The sequence below is a fragment of the Falco naumanni genome, chromosome 4 (assembly GCF_017639655.2).
Source record: "Falco naumanni isolate bFalNau1 chromosome 4, bFalNau1.pat, whole genome shotgun sequence".
NCBI lineage: Eukaryota > Metazoa > Chordata > Aves > Falconiformes > Falconidae > Falco > Falco naumanni.
This window is the reverse complement of record NC_054057.1, coordinates 104,422,318-104,439,554: the sequence shown is the minus strand read 5'-3', so window position 1 is coordinate 104,439,554 and position 17,237 is coordinate 104,422,318. Positions and strand designations below refer to the sequence as shown.

At 37.6% G+C, this 17,237-nt stretch overlaps 1 protein-coding gene across 5 annotated transcripts in view; it reads left to right on the top strand.

Moving 5' to 3' along the window:
* Window positions 1-17,237, top strand: part of CACNA2D3 (calcium voltage-gated channel auxiliary subunit alpha2delta 3) — a 468,514-nt gene that overhangs the window by 138,560 nt on the left and 312,717 nt on the right. For all 5 annotated transcript variants that reach the window (XR_005827594.1, XR_005827596.1, XR_005827595.1 and 2 more), the window contains one exon: window positions 3,809-3,868. Coding sequence is in view for 2 of the 5 variants with exons in the window: in XM_040592380.1 (XP_040448314.1) it covers window positions 3,809-3,868 (60 nt within the window). In the remaining 3 variants the exon portion in view is untranslated. The remainder of the gene's footprint in view (window positions 1-3,808; window positions 3,869-17,237) is intronic.

Below are 17,237 nucleotides of genomic sequence, written 5' to 3'. Positions count from 1 at the left end.
TGTGTTCCATCTCCTGGTTCATGCCCTGTTTTTATTCATCCTGCATTGTGATATGCTGGATAAGTCAGTTAATCTTCCTGCTGTTTACACAAATTGGGAAGTTACAAGGATTAGATCCTTAACTGAGGGAACCTGTTGAACTGTGCCATAGAATGTACAAATTCCTCCTTATGTAAAGATTATATGCTGCCCTTGTCTTGTATATGCATGCACAGGCAAATACCTTTCCTCATGTAGAGGTAAATACTCCTAAAATACAGACCCTTAAATAGTGTAACTCTAACAATGCTCACTCAGTGTTCATAATCCATTCCATGTAAATGCATATAGATAATGAACAATTCCCTTCGGGAAAACCACAGCTTGGTATGCATTTACTTGCTACAACAATGATTTTAGCATATGCTTACTCAAATGAAAATATATTGGCATTTGAATTAACAGTGTCATTACAAACTATTAAGTTAAAATCACTAATCGTGCTAATGTTGACAGTCATTGCTAGATAACTGTTCAGTCACTAAAATATTTTTAAAAGGTATTTTTGTCCTCAATATAAAAATGTTGCAGTATTACACGTGGGTTTTATAGTTTTGCCTCCAGTGTGTTAAGGAATTTCTTCAATGATGCCCCATCCCTTTGGAGACTACTTTAAAACAACAACAAAAGAAAAAAAACCCAAACCAAACCACCCCCCCCCCCAAAAAAAAAAAAAAAAAAAAAAACCAACCAAAAAAAACCCCACAAAAAACCAAAACCAAATCACCAAAACAAAACAAAACCAAAAAATAACCAAACACAACCAAAAAAAAAGTTACCCCCAAAACCCAACGAAGAACCAAACCTGAAACCCCTACCTATCCCCCAAACATTTGTATACAATTTTTTTTGCTCTGATATCATTTGTGTGCATCCACTAATATGTCATTTGTCGGATTTAGGCTTATTACTAGCTTACCTCTTCTGTAGCTCTCCCAGATTTGTCACAGTCTTCTTCATGATACTGTTGAGATATTTAAAGCAAACCATGGTTAAGGACTATTACATAGAAAATGCAGCATATGCTTGTGTTGTCTACATTCACTGTACCAAAATTTTAATTTTTTTATTAGATTTGTGAGGGTGAATCACATAGTGTGTATTTGTGTCAGCATCTTCATGGAAAAAAAATACATGTTGGTAGACTCCTTGTTTTGTTGTTTTGTTTCCTGTAGAAAATGTTGCTGAAATGTAGGTAACTTTTTTTTTTTAATAGAACAAATGTACAACTGAAATCTTAATGAATAAGTCAATAAAGTACGAATCAGTACTTTTCATTTCTGAGATGCCCCCTTTCCAGATGTTTCTGCTATTACACATCTTATGCTTCTCTAGCTATTTCTTACATGGGAGATAAATCTTAGTTTAAATTTACTTCACCAAGGCAAAAATGTAATTGAAATACATTGGGATCAATACAAACTATATAAGAAGCCATGAATTATTTTTCTCGCCCACTAGGTACTAATATCTAGGCACTGGTATCTCATGAAATACTAAATTTTTCTTCTGGTGAGTAAATAAATATTTCAGCACAGAAAGAAAAACTTGTCTCTTCCTGCATTCATTTCTGTGTGGAGAATTTTTTTGACCCTTCTTTCATCTCTTTTCCTTTCAAACTCACCAGTCATGATCTTTTGTATTAATGTGCACAGAGTAGTAACACAACTATGTTTTTTTTTTTATATAAAGGAGTACACACCAGTGGAAAGGCATTGAATTAGAGTAGTTATTTTACATGAAGTGCCTTTTTCATCCTTGAAAAATGAGAGCTACTTTTGTAAACTACTTTATAGTGGGTCACTAACGTGCTCAAGCTGGACTGAGACCATTCAAAAGTTTAAGAACCTGTTTCAGTTGCTGCGAGGCTTCCCCCTCAGAGCAGTTAATTGGTGTTACTTCTCTTTATAAATCTAAATGCAAAACCAAAACCAATTGTGGGTCACATAAAGGTTTGATAACCTTTCAGATTGCAAGGTCTGCTTTTATAACAATTTACACACTGCAGGAGCAGTAGGAACAGTTCCGCTGAACCTCCCTGCAGTAGTTGGGGTGGGTTTTGTTGGCTTCCCCTGGCATGGCCTGTCACGATGCACTGGGTACTGTCGGGTTCTTTCACCTGTGTGCGTGTGCAGAAGGGAGCTGGTTGCGTTGTTCAGTTCTGGTTTGATTTGCCCCGTGTTGGAACAGTTTCAGTTCAATTCCAGTTTAGGTCAACAGGGTTGCTTAGGACCAGCTGGGTTTATGCGGGACAAGCTTTTTAAAGGTGGAACCAGTCAAAATCCAGGGATGTACACACAGAGCACCAGGCTCTGGGCAGGTGGACTTCATCTGCTCGCTCTTGCTTTTCTGTATCAGCCTGGACGTCAGTAGTGTTTCCAGTTTTTAATCAAATATTTGAGATCTGTAGCTCTGCACTAAAATAAAAAAGTATGAAAAACCTTCTTGCTGGGGCTGCAGGGAGGATTCAGGAGGCCGGCAGTGGACTGAGGTTTTGGTGAGGCTTGTGCCTTCCTTAAGCTGTGCGATGAGCCCGAGCTGTGGAGGAAAGGCTGTGACAAGCTGCTGCTTTGCAGACCTCGGGGAACACAAATGCCCCCTTGTAACCAGTGTGGCTTTGCTTGAAACCTTCAGGTTTTCATCGAACCATTAAATCTGAATTGGCCACCAGAAATGTTTTTCTTGGTTCAGTTTCCATTATAGTTCAAATGGTATAGCAATCAATATGAATTCTAATTCCATTTACCTTTATTTCCAAAGACTTGATAAAAGTGCTTACGGTTGTGGAAAGCACACGTGTGCAGGGCTGTCAGCTCCGTGTAGTGTTACTGAGAGCCGGGAGCTCACTTGCTTCACGAGACAAAATACTTGAAAATATACATCTGTGCCAGTGTCTGATAGATCAAAAAAAAAATAATTCTGTGACAGGTCATTCTTTAATTGGTTTTGGGTTGTACATATATAAATGTTCAGTATTAAATAAAAATTAAATTTACTTCCATAGTTAAACCCCTACATGAATTAAATTTTTCAACTAGCTGTGTTTTAGTGCAACCCATTTATATTTTTTTATTTTTCTTTCAGATGATAGTGGTAAGGAAAAACTACTACAGGGAGTTCTGGATATTATTAAGAGGAAAAAAATACTACTGAATTACTGTCATTCAGTAAATATTATTTCTGTAATTGCAGAAAAATCCTGTGATTATGCACCATCTTAAGATTGTATGTACAACACTTCAAATCTGCTGAGTAAACAAACCTAGTCTTGATCTTTCTAACCTTTTCTATTTGATGTGTAATTTAGAAAGTACTCTTTATTTCGTTTGCTTGCAAACAAGAGCATTATTAGGAAAGAACTCCTATTTTAATTTTAAGATAGATATGTGAAGGGCTGCTACATGCAAACTGTGGTCCAATGTGAAAAGCAACATTATTTTGTGTTCTTTCAAAAGTGGCTATTGGAACAGGAGCTGCACGGTGTGGAGCACTAGTGGAAGAAATGACCTTATATATTTATTTATTAGTAGTTGAGCTGTTTTGAGAGTTTGTACCACCAATCATGGATGCTAAGGGTTTGAAAAACTCGGTCTTGTTTTTTTGGTGTTTTTTATCTGGATCATTTGTTTCAATACAAAGTATCATAGCAGATATGTGGTGTAAATGAATTACACAATTCTGAAACAATATCTGTTTTTATACTGGAAGGAACACTTAGATTTAATGATGTTACCCATTATTTCAAATATATGCTTTTTTCTTTTTTCAGCGTCTTGTTGAAGCTGCAGAAGATGCTTACCTGAAACATGAGTTTGATGCGGACTTACAGGTAATTAATAATTACCTTCTTAGATGTTTATCATCAGGGTATGCTACAACAGTTTATACAACAGCTTGCTTGAAGAACTGATGTAGAAAGCCAAGCATGTGAGTAACAGAAAGAAGCTGATTACAGAAAACAGAATTAATGAAGGCCAGCTCAGTATTTTGACAGGTTACGTATTTAGTGCTTGTATGTTGGGAGGCCAGGCAGGTGGATTATTTTTATTGGTTTTTTTTGAGATTTCATTTAAATTCCCTCCATGTATGCTTAGGTCAAGATTTTTTAAACACAATAATTAGCAGCATGTTTCATCGTTGCAGAGTACTGGCAAGGAATTGTTCTTTAGAGCGCTGAATTTGCAGATGGGGTGGGACCCACGGGGATGAGATTAGTATGACCTTGATTTGTGCAAATGGTTTTCGTTTGGATCTGTGTCCATTTTTTTCCTCATACCTAGGAGCCCTTAGAGCCATGCCATTACTCTCTCAAAATGTTGCCTTTAGGAATCGCACAGGAAGGAGAAGCACTGTGGCAGCTCATGGCTAAAAAGGTTTAAAGGAAAAACCTTTGCTTAAATAAGAGACAGAATTAAAAAAACAGGTTAATTTAGAAACCAAGTAATCTAACCTAAAATGGGAAGTGTAACAGAAAGTGTTACTTAATACTTAAACGAGTAAATAGCTCCTTCCCTGTAATATCCTTGGTTTCTTGAATGCCTTCTTAGGTCGAGCTTTCACTTTGTTTCTATCTACATTTAATTTTAAAACCTTCTGTGAATATTTGCCATGTGTCCATTTCAATTTTGAGTTAAGCATTAAGGGAAGCAGAGACTTTTTCCATAGACTTTTTTTCTAAGAAATACATGGATCTGTAAGTTCTATTTTCAGATTTCATAATGATTACTTCCAGTAATCACAAACCATTTTATTTTAATGAAAATATGATGCAAAATACTGATTTCTGTGCATAAATGGGAACAGAAAATAGAGTGAAATTTTCAGAGCTAAGGATAAAAAATCGAGCTCGGGCGGGCTGTGATACTGAGGTCTGTTAGTCCGAGGCGGAGTAAGGATAAAACGAGCACTCTGAAAGTGATAATTCATATTATTGTTGTATTCAATTCATGCTGGCATCTGTATTCAAATGCCTTAGAGTTCTATTGCATTCCAGCTTTGGAGAGGTGTGCTGCCTTTTATTTTTTTGAACTTTAAGCCTTGGAGAAATAGGGAGCTCTTGTCTGAATAAATCAGTGAAGAGGCTTTATAGAATATTTTTTAGAGGTCCACAGTAAGTGCTTCTTTACTGCAGGATAGTTCTCACTTTGACAAAGTCCTTCATTTGCTGAGGCTTTGAAGATATTAACACTTTCAGGAAGCCAGTTAAAAGCCATTTGTGCCAGCAGCATTAACAGGACAATCAAATCTTTGTGTAGAGCTCTGTTGTTTATTACTGTCACGGTCCATTAAAGCTAATCAATTGTTAATCTTGGTTTCAGCGACCCTTTTGCAACCCTTGCTGGGTGATTGTTGTTCTTTATCAAAAATCTCGTAATACCATCTGCTATATATAAAATAATAGCCAGAATGATTTGATAGTGTACATCCCGTGGAGGGGGACCGAAGGCTTATATAATATACAATGTATATAATTCTGCTATCAAAGAGGAATTTTTTGGCATTTGTATTGCCTTGGCCGACGTGGAAGACAGGATTAAATGCTTTGAATTAGTGGAATGTGGTACAGCACCAATCTGCGCTCTTTGTGCTCAGATATTCTGGAAATTCAGAAAGCACATAAAGGAAGTGCTTTTGTGCTTTTTATTGGTCCAACATCACCTTCTATGTCTTGAGGACAGTATAGATAATATTGCGTCAGGACATAAAAATGATATAAGGGAGAAATAAAATTATATTAATATTTTTATTGACTGTGAAAAAATACCAACTTAAAATAAGAACTGTAAGAGTTCATCTTTTCAACTGCTGGTATTCTCTTCAGCAAAGCTGGAATTATATTATTTGGTTAGGCTAGATCTGATCACCTCTGGGCATTTTCCCTAGTAACATTATTAGTTTTGTCCTTAGTTATTCTATAGGTGTTTTAATCGATATGCCGTAATGCTGTATAATGGTCTAAGCACTAAGCTATCTATCCCTGAACTGAATCTATTGGCACTGCAAACAAAAACCTTGTAGTTATAAACATAAATAAAATTATCAGTGGATCAAAAGAGATAAATCAAAATGGGTGATACGATATTTAACTCATCAGCATTACTTATTGCATGTTTGAGTAGTGGCCAAACTAAGAATCGGTGAGAACTGACTTTTAAAGATTTACCCTGCAGTATTTGGGCTTTGCAAGATTATTTTTTCTGTTCGGGTTGTGAACCAAGAGCTGCAGTTTTAGCAAGTTATGAGGAAATAACCTTCTAAATGTTACTTACATTTGAACCTTTAACTCAATACAGCATTTTCTCATGTGGTGGGTATAGTTTCAGGTTATTCTGTATTATTAAAGACTTTTTTCAAGTTGTTGTTAAGTGGACTTACTACCTTTAATCATGCCTAATAATGAATGTATTTGGGGATATAAGATAAATTACCATTTGTATTGCTACAGTGAGTATTGTCACAATACTTCCATAGGCTTAAAGAATTGCTTGTCTTGCTTTATATGGGAAGCTGTCCTTGTGCTTGCCTTTGCTTAAAATGAAGTAATTCCTCCTGATTTTGTGGCTTTAACATGATAAAGAAAACGATATGAGGCCAACTGCCAAGAACAGACCTAGCAAGAGTTTTGGGAGTTACATGTTTAGAAGTGATTCTACAGCCATCTTTTAGTTTTGTTGGCTTAACTGTTTGCCAGAGAAAAATTTGGGGGGTGTGGGTGTGGTGGTGGGTTGTTGGTGTTGTGTGTGATGATAAGAGGTTGACACCTCCTGTTTGGAGGTGATTTATGAAAAAAAATATATTTCAATTCCTTTACAATTATTCTTGTTAACTGAAATTTGGCCCTCCTGATCATTTACTTCCTTTGTGCTTGGGTAAGTGCTTCCTAAGATGTGAACTGCCTTGTTATGATTCACAGAAGCACCATGGCGGAGTTTGTATTCAGACCCCTGGGAGAGGCTCTGAAGTGGAAAACTCTTCCCTGGAGCTGTCATATAACAAAGAATTTGTTGCATATGCCACTGACATAACCACAGAGGTTTAGAGGCGCTCTCCTCCCACCACATTTCCTCAAACCACTAGAAACTGGGCAGATTTTGTTGTGTTAAGAATACACCCATGTGATATCCAGCTGCTTTCCTTACGCAGTCGCTAGCGAGGTGGTAAAGCCTGCTTAAACTGCAGTCAGGGGTCGGGGGGGCATCCGAGTCCTCTGCGGTATCGGGGTATTTCTGTGATTGTACCTGAGCTCTTAGGGTAGAGATGCATAAAGCGTTGTTACCATCTGAACTCTACCATAGTGTTGTATCCTTTCTGGTTTTCAATGATCTCAGGAGGTGGATGCTCAGCAGTGGAACCGGTGCTGGAGTTCTCAGTGAGGCAGTAAAAGTAACTTGTACTTTTTTTTATTTAGAAACTTTTTTTTTTAAAAAAAAAATATTAATTTTAGGATCAATAAATATTTATAATACTTGGTTCCTACCCAGCTTTCATTCTTCTGACCCCAATGACAGGAAGAAGTCATCCAAAAGTACGTTAATACTACTGGTTCATTTGGTGGACAGTTTCATTATACATACATATTTGCAGGGTAGTTCTTTTATTTTGTGTGCATTAAGTTCATTAGTTCACTCGCCTTACATTCCAGCTGAGTTTTCTCTGTGTGTGTGTGATGTGATAGGAAAAAAAGCAAGGTTATTTCTTTTTAATAGAATCAAAGATAGTGCTTAGTTGATGTCACCTGAATTACTAAATGTTTTCTTTTCTGATTGTTGTAGTTTCACTTTCTCTACAAGATAGGAGAGGTTTGAGTGCCAGTACTTTAAGGTGGTTGACCTTATTTCAGTTTTATGTAAGAAAGCTAGAAGAGGATTAATCAAATAGTTTTTAGGAAAGGATTGCTTTCTTTTAAGAATATGCTTAAATTTAATTTAGTGGGATAAAAAAGGAATAATGGTATAAGGCTGCTTTTCATTATTCATTTTTTTTAGATCTATAACACATGGCTGAGTCTTAAGGAAGAGGTTTTCAAAACTGTTCCAGAGTTAGGTACCTGCCTGCTCGATTTTGCTGGCTGCTAACTCCCAATTGCATTTTGTGTCCTTGAAAAATCTCATCCTTACTCTTAGAGTATATATGTTGGCTATAGAAAAAAATCTTGTGAAATCAGCAGACAGATAGTTATGGATTTTCTGATGGTTTATGTGGTTGAACAATATACTTTTTAAAGTATTTTAGTCATATTTAATGACTTTTGAAAGCCTACAAAAGGTGAGATTTCAAAGGTTTAGGAGAAAGCACAAATAGCAGAGTGCTGGGGAAGAGAATATAGTCCATAAACAAACCCTACAGCTTCTGGGCCTAATCCTGCAACTGTTGATGTTACTAGATAGTTAATTGTCGCCTTTCAAAGGGAGCTACCTGACTTTTAGTAATTTTGAAATTCAGCTGCTAGATACAGAGTTTAAATATAGACATAAAAGCATAACTTAAATTGCTGCTGCTGCTACTTTTTAAAAAATTCTGACCTAAATGTTTATGTAGTATGATGATATCATGGAAGAATTTCTAATCATGGATTATTAAATGCTTAGGTATTTAATTAAAATTTAATCAAATAATGGTAATTACATTGATATCAGTTACTGGAAAATGCAAGGACAAAAGATAATTGAGACTAGCTATTCGACGTAATCTTATTAAACTCCTATTATAACATGTGCATTACTTCCATGTTACTATTTCAGAAAAGTCTGTTTGCATATTTATTATCTCGCTAATTTTGAATGAGGCATATGATATCTAGATTTAAAGTCTATTGGCATTGCTATTTTTCTGGCTGCTAGAATCATGTCCACAAGACTGAAGTCAGCTCGTGAAGGGTCCTGAACGTTCCTGAAGGAAAGGGAAGTCTGCTGGACTTTGAGCACTCAGAACCAGTGTCTGAAATGACTTTTTGAAAAGTACATTTAAAATAGCAGTGGAGCATCGAAGTTTGTTGTGCTTTGTGGATTATTTATCCAGGCTGCTTACCTCCTAAATCAGAAATCAATTTTTCTAAACTGCAGTCCTGGAGACCTGATGTAAGATCTGACAGCCCAAATTTCTTTTTAGACTTTCTAGGAAATATTTTGCGGAGCTAAGTGCTCTGAGCTGTATTTGGATGAGGTATGGACAGTGTACCTGTAGCTTGTAATACGGCAGGAAGGAGGAGGAGATCCTTACTGAGCACCAATATGAACCGTTACCTTTTCACAGCCCTGTGCAACTCTTCCAAGAAGCAGCTACAAACCCTGGAAACATTATAGTTTATTTGGCTGTGGAATCTGCCTCTGGAGCTCTTCTCTGAGGTGCCTCGCACAGAACTTGCTCTCAAAGTGTTCGTCTTTCTGTTCCTCTGACACTTGCGATGCTGTGTCAGGTTCTGCGTGCTTATGTTCATCCTGCTGAAGGTGCGATTTGGGTACAGCCAGCTGTGCTGTAGGAATGCTCTGAAGAAGTCTTTTTGTTACTGAGTTTCCTGGACAGTTCAAAGTTTTCAGTACTAATTGACAGATAAGGACAGTAAGCCTGGAATTCAGAACGTCATTAATAAAAACCAACAGCAGCAACAAAGCCCCAGACTCTTAAGAACTGAACGGCAGTTTGAGGGCTAAAAAAAAGGAAAAATGGAATAGAAGCATGAGTGTCTAGTGAGTGAGTGAACTACAAGGCATAACAGGACACACCTAAATGATAGAAGCATCTGTTAGTCTTTGACTTTAGGTTTTCCTATTGATTTTATTTTTTTCCTTTCGGAAAATACTGTGCTTTTTTCTGAAAGAAAAAAATTGCTTCAGCTGTGCAGTTCTTAGTTTAGTAGCATTCTTATTGATTTCTGTGAGCTCAAATTAAGAACTTCTCAACTGCCCTAATACCAGAACTACAACAAATTGATTTCCAGGTTTATAGCTCTAGGGATAAGCCCTTTCAGTGGAGAGCACTTTAGCTTGCCTACTCTTTCCTATTTATTTGCTGAGGAAAACAGAAATTAATGTGGAACTATTGAGACATGAGTGTATTCAAATGTTACTGGTTAAGAGTTCTAGAATTGGTGCACAAGTAAGGTAAGCTTCAGAGGAAGACTTTCACATCACTTTTGCTCTGCATGCATGGCAGGGATGAAGTATCAGAAAGAGAACAGACAGAGGAAAAGGGGCCATGCATCTTTGGGGTTATTTAGATCTTCAGGCTTTCAACTGTTTTCTGCTTCTGTGGTAAGTGAACAGAAAGCAAAAAAGCTAGTGATATTCTAGTTCATCTGATGATGATGACTAACTTCTTTCTTAGCTTTTTCACTTCGGAGGTTTATAGAATTTTTTTGAGGATTGAGTGTTTCAAGACAGTTATGATCAGTGGGTAATTTTCACTACTTTTCCCCTTCCCCACATGTATCTTTCTAAGAATCATTAAGCTCTCTTGCTGCAATCAAATTGAATGTAAATTACTAGAACAATTTTATTTTTATGTCTGTTCATAACTTCTGTTGACAAGGAGTGGGTTTGATAGCTAAGTGCTGAAATGCAGAGTTTGTCTCAGAAGCAGAGCTGCAGGAGATGAGTTTTCAACAAATGCCTAATTTCTTTACTGTGAATAATTGGTTGGCATTTTGGTGCCATTCTGCCCTATAGAAGGGAGCCATCAAGACAGAACAGTAACCCTCCGCCCGTTCAGTAACTGAAGAGTAGCTTTTCTCTCTACCTGGGGCTTGACAGCAAAGGAGCCGGCAGCTGTGGTCTGAATTTCTATGGCAAATAACACGCTCTGCTTCTGAGAAAGTTTGGCATGGAGTTCTAGATATTCTTTCTTCTGACTGCAGTTGTAGGACTCATCCTTTAGTTACCGTTAACAGGTCAGGCTCATTAAACAACTACCAGAAGCAGTTTCCAGGCAGTTCTGGATTTATTCCTGCCTGCCTTTCTCATGACAGCAATCACTGTCTGAAGCGTGTGAAGCGTGTACTGAAGAACACGCTATAAATTCAGCTCTAGCTATCAAAATATGGACACTGCAAGTCTGGTGATACCTGATTTAAATAATTAAAGGGATTTGAAAAGTAGAATTGTCAAAGAACTGTATGACTGAGCAGAAAATTTAAATATCCTGAGATTTTTCCTTTTATATTTTTCTCTCCCTTTATTATATTTTCTTGCTACCAGAAGAGAAGGAAATACCTTTCTCATCCCATGAATGTTTTCCACATTTCAAGTTCTCCAATGAAAGACTGAGATATCCCGAAGATTTTCCTGAGCAAGAAAAACCTCTAGTTCAGGACAACTCCTAATCAGGTAGCTGGGGCTATCCGATAGGATATGAGAAACCTGTTCAAGCTGCTTCTCTAGCTTCACATCATATAAATAATTTAACATTCACAACTGCAGCAGAAGAGTTTGTGAGACGCCCAGCTCAGAAAAGCCTGATGGATGGGGCAGTTGTTTCAGATTTCAGAGGCCCTTGTCTCAGTTTCTGTTCTGCTTGATTCAGAGGATGGATCCGAACCGCAGCATGTCTTTTCCCCTCTGGCACAGTTCTGCAAAAAAGAAATGTGTTTTCCAAAACTAAGAAGAATCATAGGTCAGGCTAACAGCAATAACAAGATTGAACAGAAAGTATTTACATACATACAATACATATATACAGTTTTTCCTTTCCCATGCTCAAATCATTAAGTATTTCCAGGTTGCTTTTTTTATGCTCTTTGTAAGCATCTTCTAAGAATTAGAGTCATGTTTAGAAAAGCTGTGGCTCTTGCATATTCACTTAAATTCACAGGTTAGGGTTATAAGTAAAACAGGTTCTCATTAAAATAGCGATAAAACTCTGTGTTTACAACACAGAGTTCTTTTATTGGTTTTGCAAGGGAATTCTTTAACTTACTGCAACAAAACAGATAGCGGAATAAGCCAGTATTGTTCAGGTAAAGGGGTAACGTACCAGGGAAAGCCAGTCAATGAAAACAGGTATGTTCACTTTCAAGTAGAAAAAAAAAAAAAAAAAAAAAAAAAGAGACATTACGAGATGAACTTTTAGCAGAAAACCAATAACAATACATAATGCTGCTGCCTTAAAATTAGATTTAGATTTGTAATATCAAGCTGGGAGTAAATGTAAGCTTACGAGAACTTCACTTGAGGCTTCAAAAAAATTTCCTCCTTCAAAATGCCTAGCATTCCTTCCAAAAATGTCCAAACCAGTATAGCTTCTGCCAATGTGATTGCCTTTTCACACAGTCGAAATAGCAGGTGATCCATGCATGCCAGGATTTACAATTGAGAGGTTGGCAACTTTCCCTGCACTTCCAAGCAGGGTGGCCTTTGGGAAGTTGAGCACCTCCTGGATGCCAGGTCCGTTGGGCTGGGCAGGGGTGTAAGAGCAGCCAGGACAGGTTAAATGGAGCAAGGGGAAACTGAGGTTTGTGAAAAGAAGTCTGTGGAGGATGGAGAAGAAAGCAGAAACAATGCAGTAAGAGGTTAGGTGTTGGAAGACTGTAAAGTGCAGGAAGGAGGCCTGGAGAAGGAGGAATAAGGTAGAAAGGCAAAGCTGTTAAGTGTTAATGTCTTTGTGCTTCAAGAGTACTGACAGTAATCTCTTTGCAAGTCTCTGTAAAACCATTACCTTCACTTTACAGTGAGCCAAAATGGAGCAATGGAGAAAACATTTTCAGCTACTTCAAAAAAAAAAAAAAAAAAAAAAAAAAAGGCAAACCCCTCTGTCCTCCATCATCTTCTGTGTCAAGTTAGGCAATTGTAAACAGTAAGAAGCTGCCTGACCTAAGCTGTGTTATAAAACAAAAGAAACATTCAGAGAATAAGGGTAACGTTCAAATACCATTTCAAAATGGGTTTCAGAGAAGTCTGGCAAAACAAATGTGTGCAGGGAGTGAGGGATGAAGAAAAATATCACAATGCTATTGAAAAACATATGCTCCTGGAGATCGCCATAAACCTCAGAGAAACTCATCATTGTCAGAGCAGACAGAGAAGATGTGTTTAAAAACATGTCTTTACTAGGCATTTATAGGACTATCAATGTCCAATTCTAACTAACCAAGAAAACAGCTGAAGAACCATGAAAAAGGAGAAAAAACCACGGATGAAAGAGTTGCTAATGCTTAATGTTTGGCATACTGGTGATAGCCAACAGGAGTTTGAGATAAAAAAATCACATCACAGTGGACAGTTGTTTGACTTGTTGAGAATTGTGGCCTAGAAAATAGTAATCATCCTTCTCAGGAAAAAGGAGAGCTTGTTACCTTCTGAAAATGCTTTCTAATTAGCTTTTCACTCTCTGCTGCAGCAAAGGTCAGCTACTGAGTGCCTTGAGCTCCGAGCCCTGTGCCTTGGCCTGGCCAGCAGCAGCCCTGCGCCCGGCACTGAGCCCCTGCGCGCTGGCAGGCAGGTTGACTTGGACACCTCTTTAGTCCTGTCAAGACCTTGGTGAATGTTTTAACAAAACGACTTTCCTTGCCTTAAGTGATGCCAAAGGCAAGTCACACTTCTGAGGATTTTGATGCTATCAAGATTAATTTTGAAAAATGCTGCTCCGGCTTAAGTTTCTTTTATCTGTGGCTATTCAATACGTATCAGACAGCAGGAGGAGGAGGTGCTGTACAGAGATCATTGCTTTCTGGTTTGTTAAGACTACTTCTATATCCCAGTGATACACAGTGCACAGTCTGTCATCAAAACTGTGCGTTTGAGATGTGCGTTTTGCCAGAATCAAATGCTTTCTGAACTGTCTGGAAAGTATATTTTAAAGATTTTATTTGAAACATTATTTAATTCTGCATGTACTTGTATGTATTTTTTATCTACATTTTGTTTCTGGTATGTTGAAAGAACAAGGTGCTTAGAGGAGCAGGCAGTGCTGGAGTTAATGCTTTTATTTATAAGGCTCATTGGTCAATGATACTGAGCTCTCCTCCAGGAAAAAAAAAAGGTCCTTAATTCACTCTTGCAAAATTCAATGCCCTATTGTTCTCACTTTTCTGAAGTCACTGTTTATAACATTGCTCTCCTTTCCCCTCTGAGGAATAATATAATTTATTGGAGCAGTTCATTCATAGTCTATGTGATATCTATCTTTTGGGACAGAGATACCTTTTGCATGATGTACACACTGTTAGCTTCAAACTCTTCCTGTTTGCTTTATGTGAAAGGGTTTGTAATCAGGAATATTTATGCATCCTGGTACCCAATTGTGCTGTGCTTGCTGTTTTCTGCTCTTCGTAGAAAATTAAACTTTTTTTTCTTCTTGGCTCACACCTACCTGAAAAGCAAAAGATTTTCGTATATTACCCTATGGATTTATGATTACTAGGCAGATAGCCAGTAATAAGCAGCGATATCTGATACTACAGCCCAGACATTCTCCACTTTTTTCCACCTTTTTCCTATTATCTTTAGGTTTAATAATCTATAAATGGGAGAAATAAATGGCAGACCATCTTTTCTCTGTGCTTTTTTTTTTTTTTTATTTGGAGGTGCTTGGTGATGAGATTAAGTTAAAAGTCATATATTTTTCCAACCTGGTATTTAGGAATAGGCAAATTATTGAAAAGGGTGGAAGTAATCTAGGTTTATTCATTTTTTTGGGGGGAGAGCAGATTTTTTGCTACACAACAATAATTTTAAATGGGAATAACAGTATTATAGATAAAGATTTAATGAATATATATGAGAAAGGCAAGATAGAAGTCACGAAGCAGTTCATAGCTTTAGATGAGGTCACATGTCTGACTTGTGTCATAGGAAAGCGAGTAAATCATAGATGATCATAGTGGAAATATTTCCAGGGTATTGTACATACTTGTTATTGTAGGAAAAAAGTAACTTTTTTTGCCTTTAGGCTTTTAAGAAAGATATTGAGTGAAAACCAGCTACATTCGTACCTTAACATTTCAATTGTGCCTGTATTGTTTCTTTCTTTCTGAATCTCACATAATTGCTGACTACAAAATTAAAATACCAAGCTCATTATTTCAATCCTAAGACACAACTTGCTTTAGACTTATCCTTTGTCTGTAATTGTAGTGTCTGTGTGTTGAGCTTCATTAACTTGAAACAGAAGGAGCCCCCACTTTTGTGTTGAAGTTAATTAAAGCTGGTCGTGATTATTGTCTGAAAATTTTCTGGGTTCAAGTAGGTTATTTTGCCTCTGCCTCTATTTTCACGCATCATTTCATCAATCATGTGGTTGGTCGGTTCATAACATACAGGATTTTTCTGAATTCAGTGAGCTATGGGGAATTTTTTATCATAAAAATAGACTTGCATATTTGTTTAATGGTTACTTGAAAACTCCTGCTTGTGAAGTAGTCACTGTGATTTTAAAACATTTTTTTTTTAATTATTTGGAAAAATAAAAGCAATTCTTTTTCCACAAATAACAGGTAATAGCACAAAACCCAATAGATAGATCAATGTCAAAGGCCACAGTTAATGAATTTCAGGTCTTTTTAATATAAAAATTGAAAATTTCAAAATATGGCAAATCTATGCTGATGTGTACAGACTTCAGACTTAGAAGTACAGTCTTCTAAGCTATACACCATATACTAGTACAATGTTGACCATGACTGATAGTATGAAATAATTATGCACATTTTTATGAATTTATAGTTCAGTATTTATGTTTTATTAGTTTTGTTCAAAGTTCTGCATTTCAAATTTAGATATGTAGCCTAATGCACATATCTTATTACTGGTTTTGAGGGTCATATGGTGGGAGATGTTCTGCTTAAAAAAAGCCAAACCCCTCAAAAAAAACAACAAAAAACCCTCCTGGTGACAGACCATGTCTAAGATCTGGCCCAGGGGTATTGCAACGAAGTGCAATGGATAAATAGATGAAATAAAACGTAGAGGATGTACTTGCCTATGGGGAAAAGCTTGGAAAAAGTGATGGCATGTTCCTTGAAAAATCATAGAAGCCAAGTTTAAATAAGTGTTTTGTTTGTGGTATGATAAAAAAAAAGCCACATTACAATAACAGTAATTGGATTTAATGTTACATTTTATGTGTTTCATATTTCATATTTAAACTTAACAGTTATATAGTTAAAGGCTTTGGACTTTTCCATTTAGATGTAAAAAAAAAAGGACTTGAAATCTTGTGTCCAGTTCACTTTTCCAAACGAGGAGCATGTGTTCAGAGAAATGTTACTGTGGTTCCAAAACGTGCCTATCAAAGATAGTGAAAGGTTTAATGGATATTCTGTGTCTGGGCGAAGCTCCTGCTGACAAAGTCAGCTCAAGAGCTTTCAGCATCATGTGCAAACCAGAATTCTGCAGCAGAGGAGAGTCGAGCTGGGGGCTGTGTGTTACGTGGGAAGGGACAGTGGAGGTTTTGGGCATAGGGCTGGTAAATGCCAGCTGGCTGGCAGCAAAGTGAGGAGATCTGGTACAATTTGAAGAACTTGTGGGAGTTTGTGCCGGCTTTGTGATTTTTGGAAAGGGTGCATGGGGTGGTGATAAGGTAAAATAGTCTGGACAGAGGTCACCTGAGGTTACAAAAAGCTGTGGGAGGACCTTGGAGGTTCCAAGGGCTTTCCAAGGCTTTCTTCCCAGGCCACCAGTAGACCTTGCCACCCTAGCACAGTTCTGAACTGTTCTGCACGGTCTTCTCTCCTTTCTGTGGCACGTCCCTTCTCAAACAGGGTACCTCACTCAATTCCACCCTCTCCTATTTCAGTTTCTGCCCTGTGGCGGCAGCAGCAGCGGGTCGTGGAGGCAGGTTGGGAATCTGCTCTGTGAAAGTGTGCGCTGCCCTGACTGCCCTCGCTTGCATTCTCAGCGTAGGCTGTCTGCTGCCTGGCATGCTTTGGCCTGCATTCGGTGCAGTGCCTGACCGCTGGTGGATCATTTCTTACACGAGAAGTTTTGTAGTAAGCTGTGTACTGTTTTTCATAAGTCTGTGTACCACTTCAGATCCCTGTAAATCTTTCCCCAACACAAGCGTTGTGTCTTCTAGTGCATTCATGTAGTAGCTGGGGATACAGCTGTTTCCTGCAAACGCTTCCGAAATTAATTATGAAGTATTGCTGTGTTAGTGGCACTGGTAATAATGAAGGTAGGGATGTTTAAACTTAAGTGAAGGGTTAAATCCTGTGTAGCCTTTTGAAAATTGTATCCATTTTTACTGAAATACCCATACAGGTAAATGGC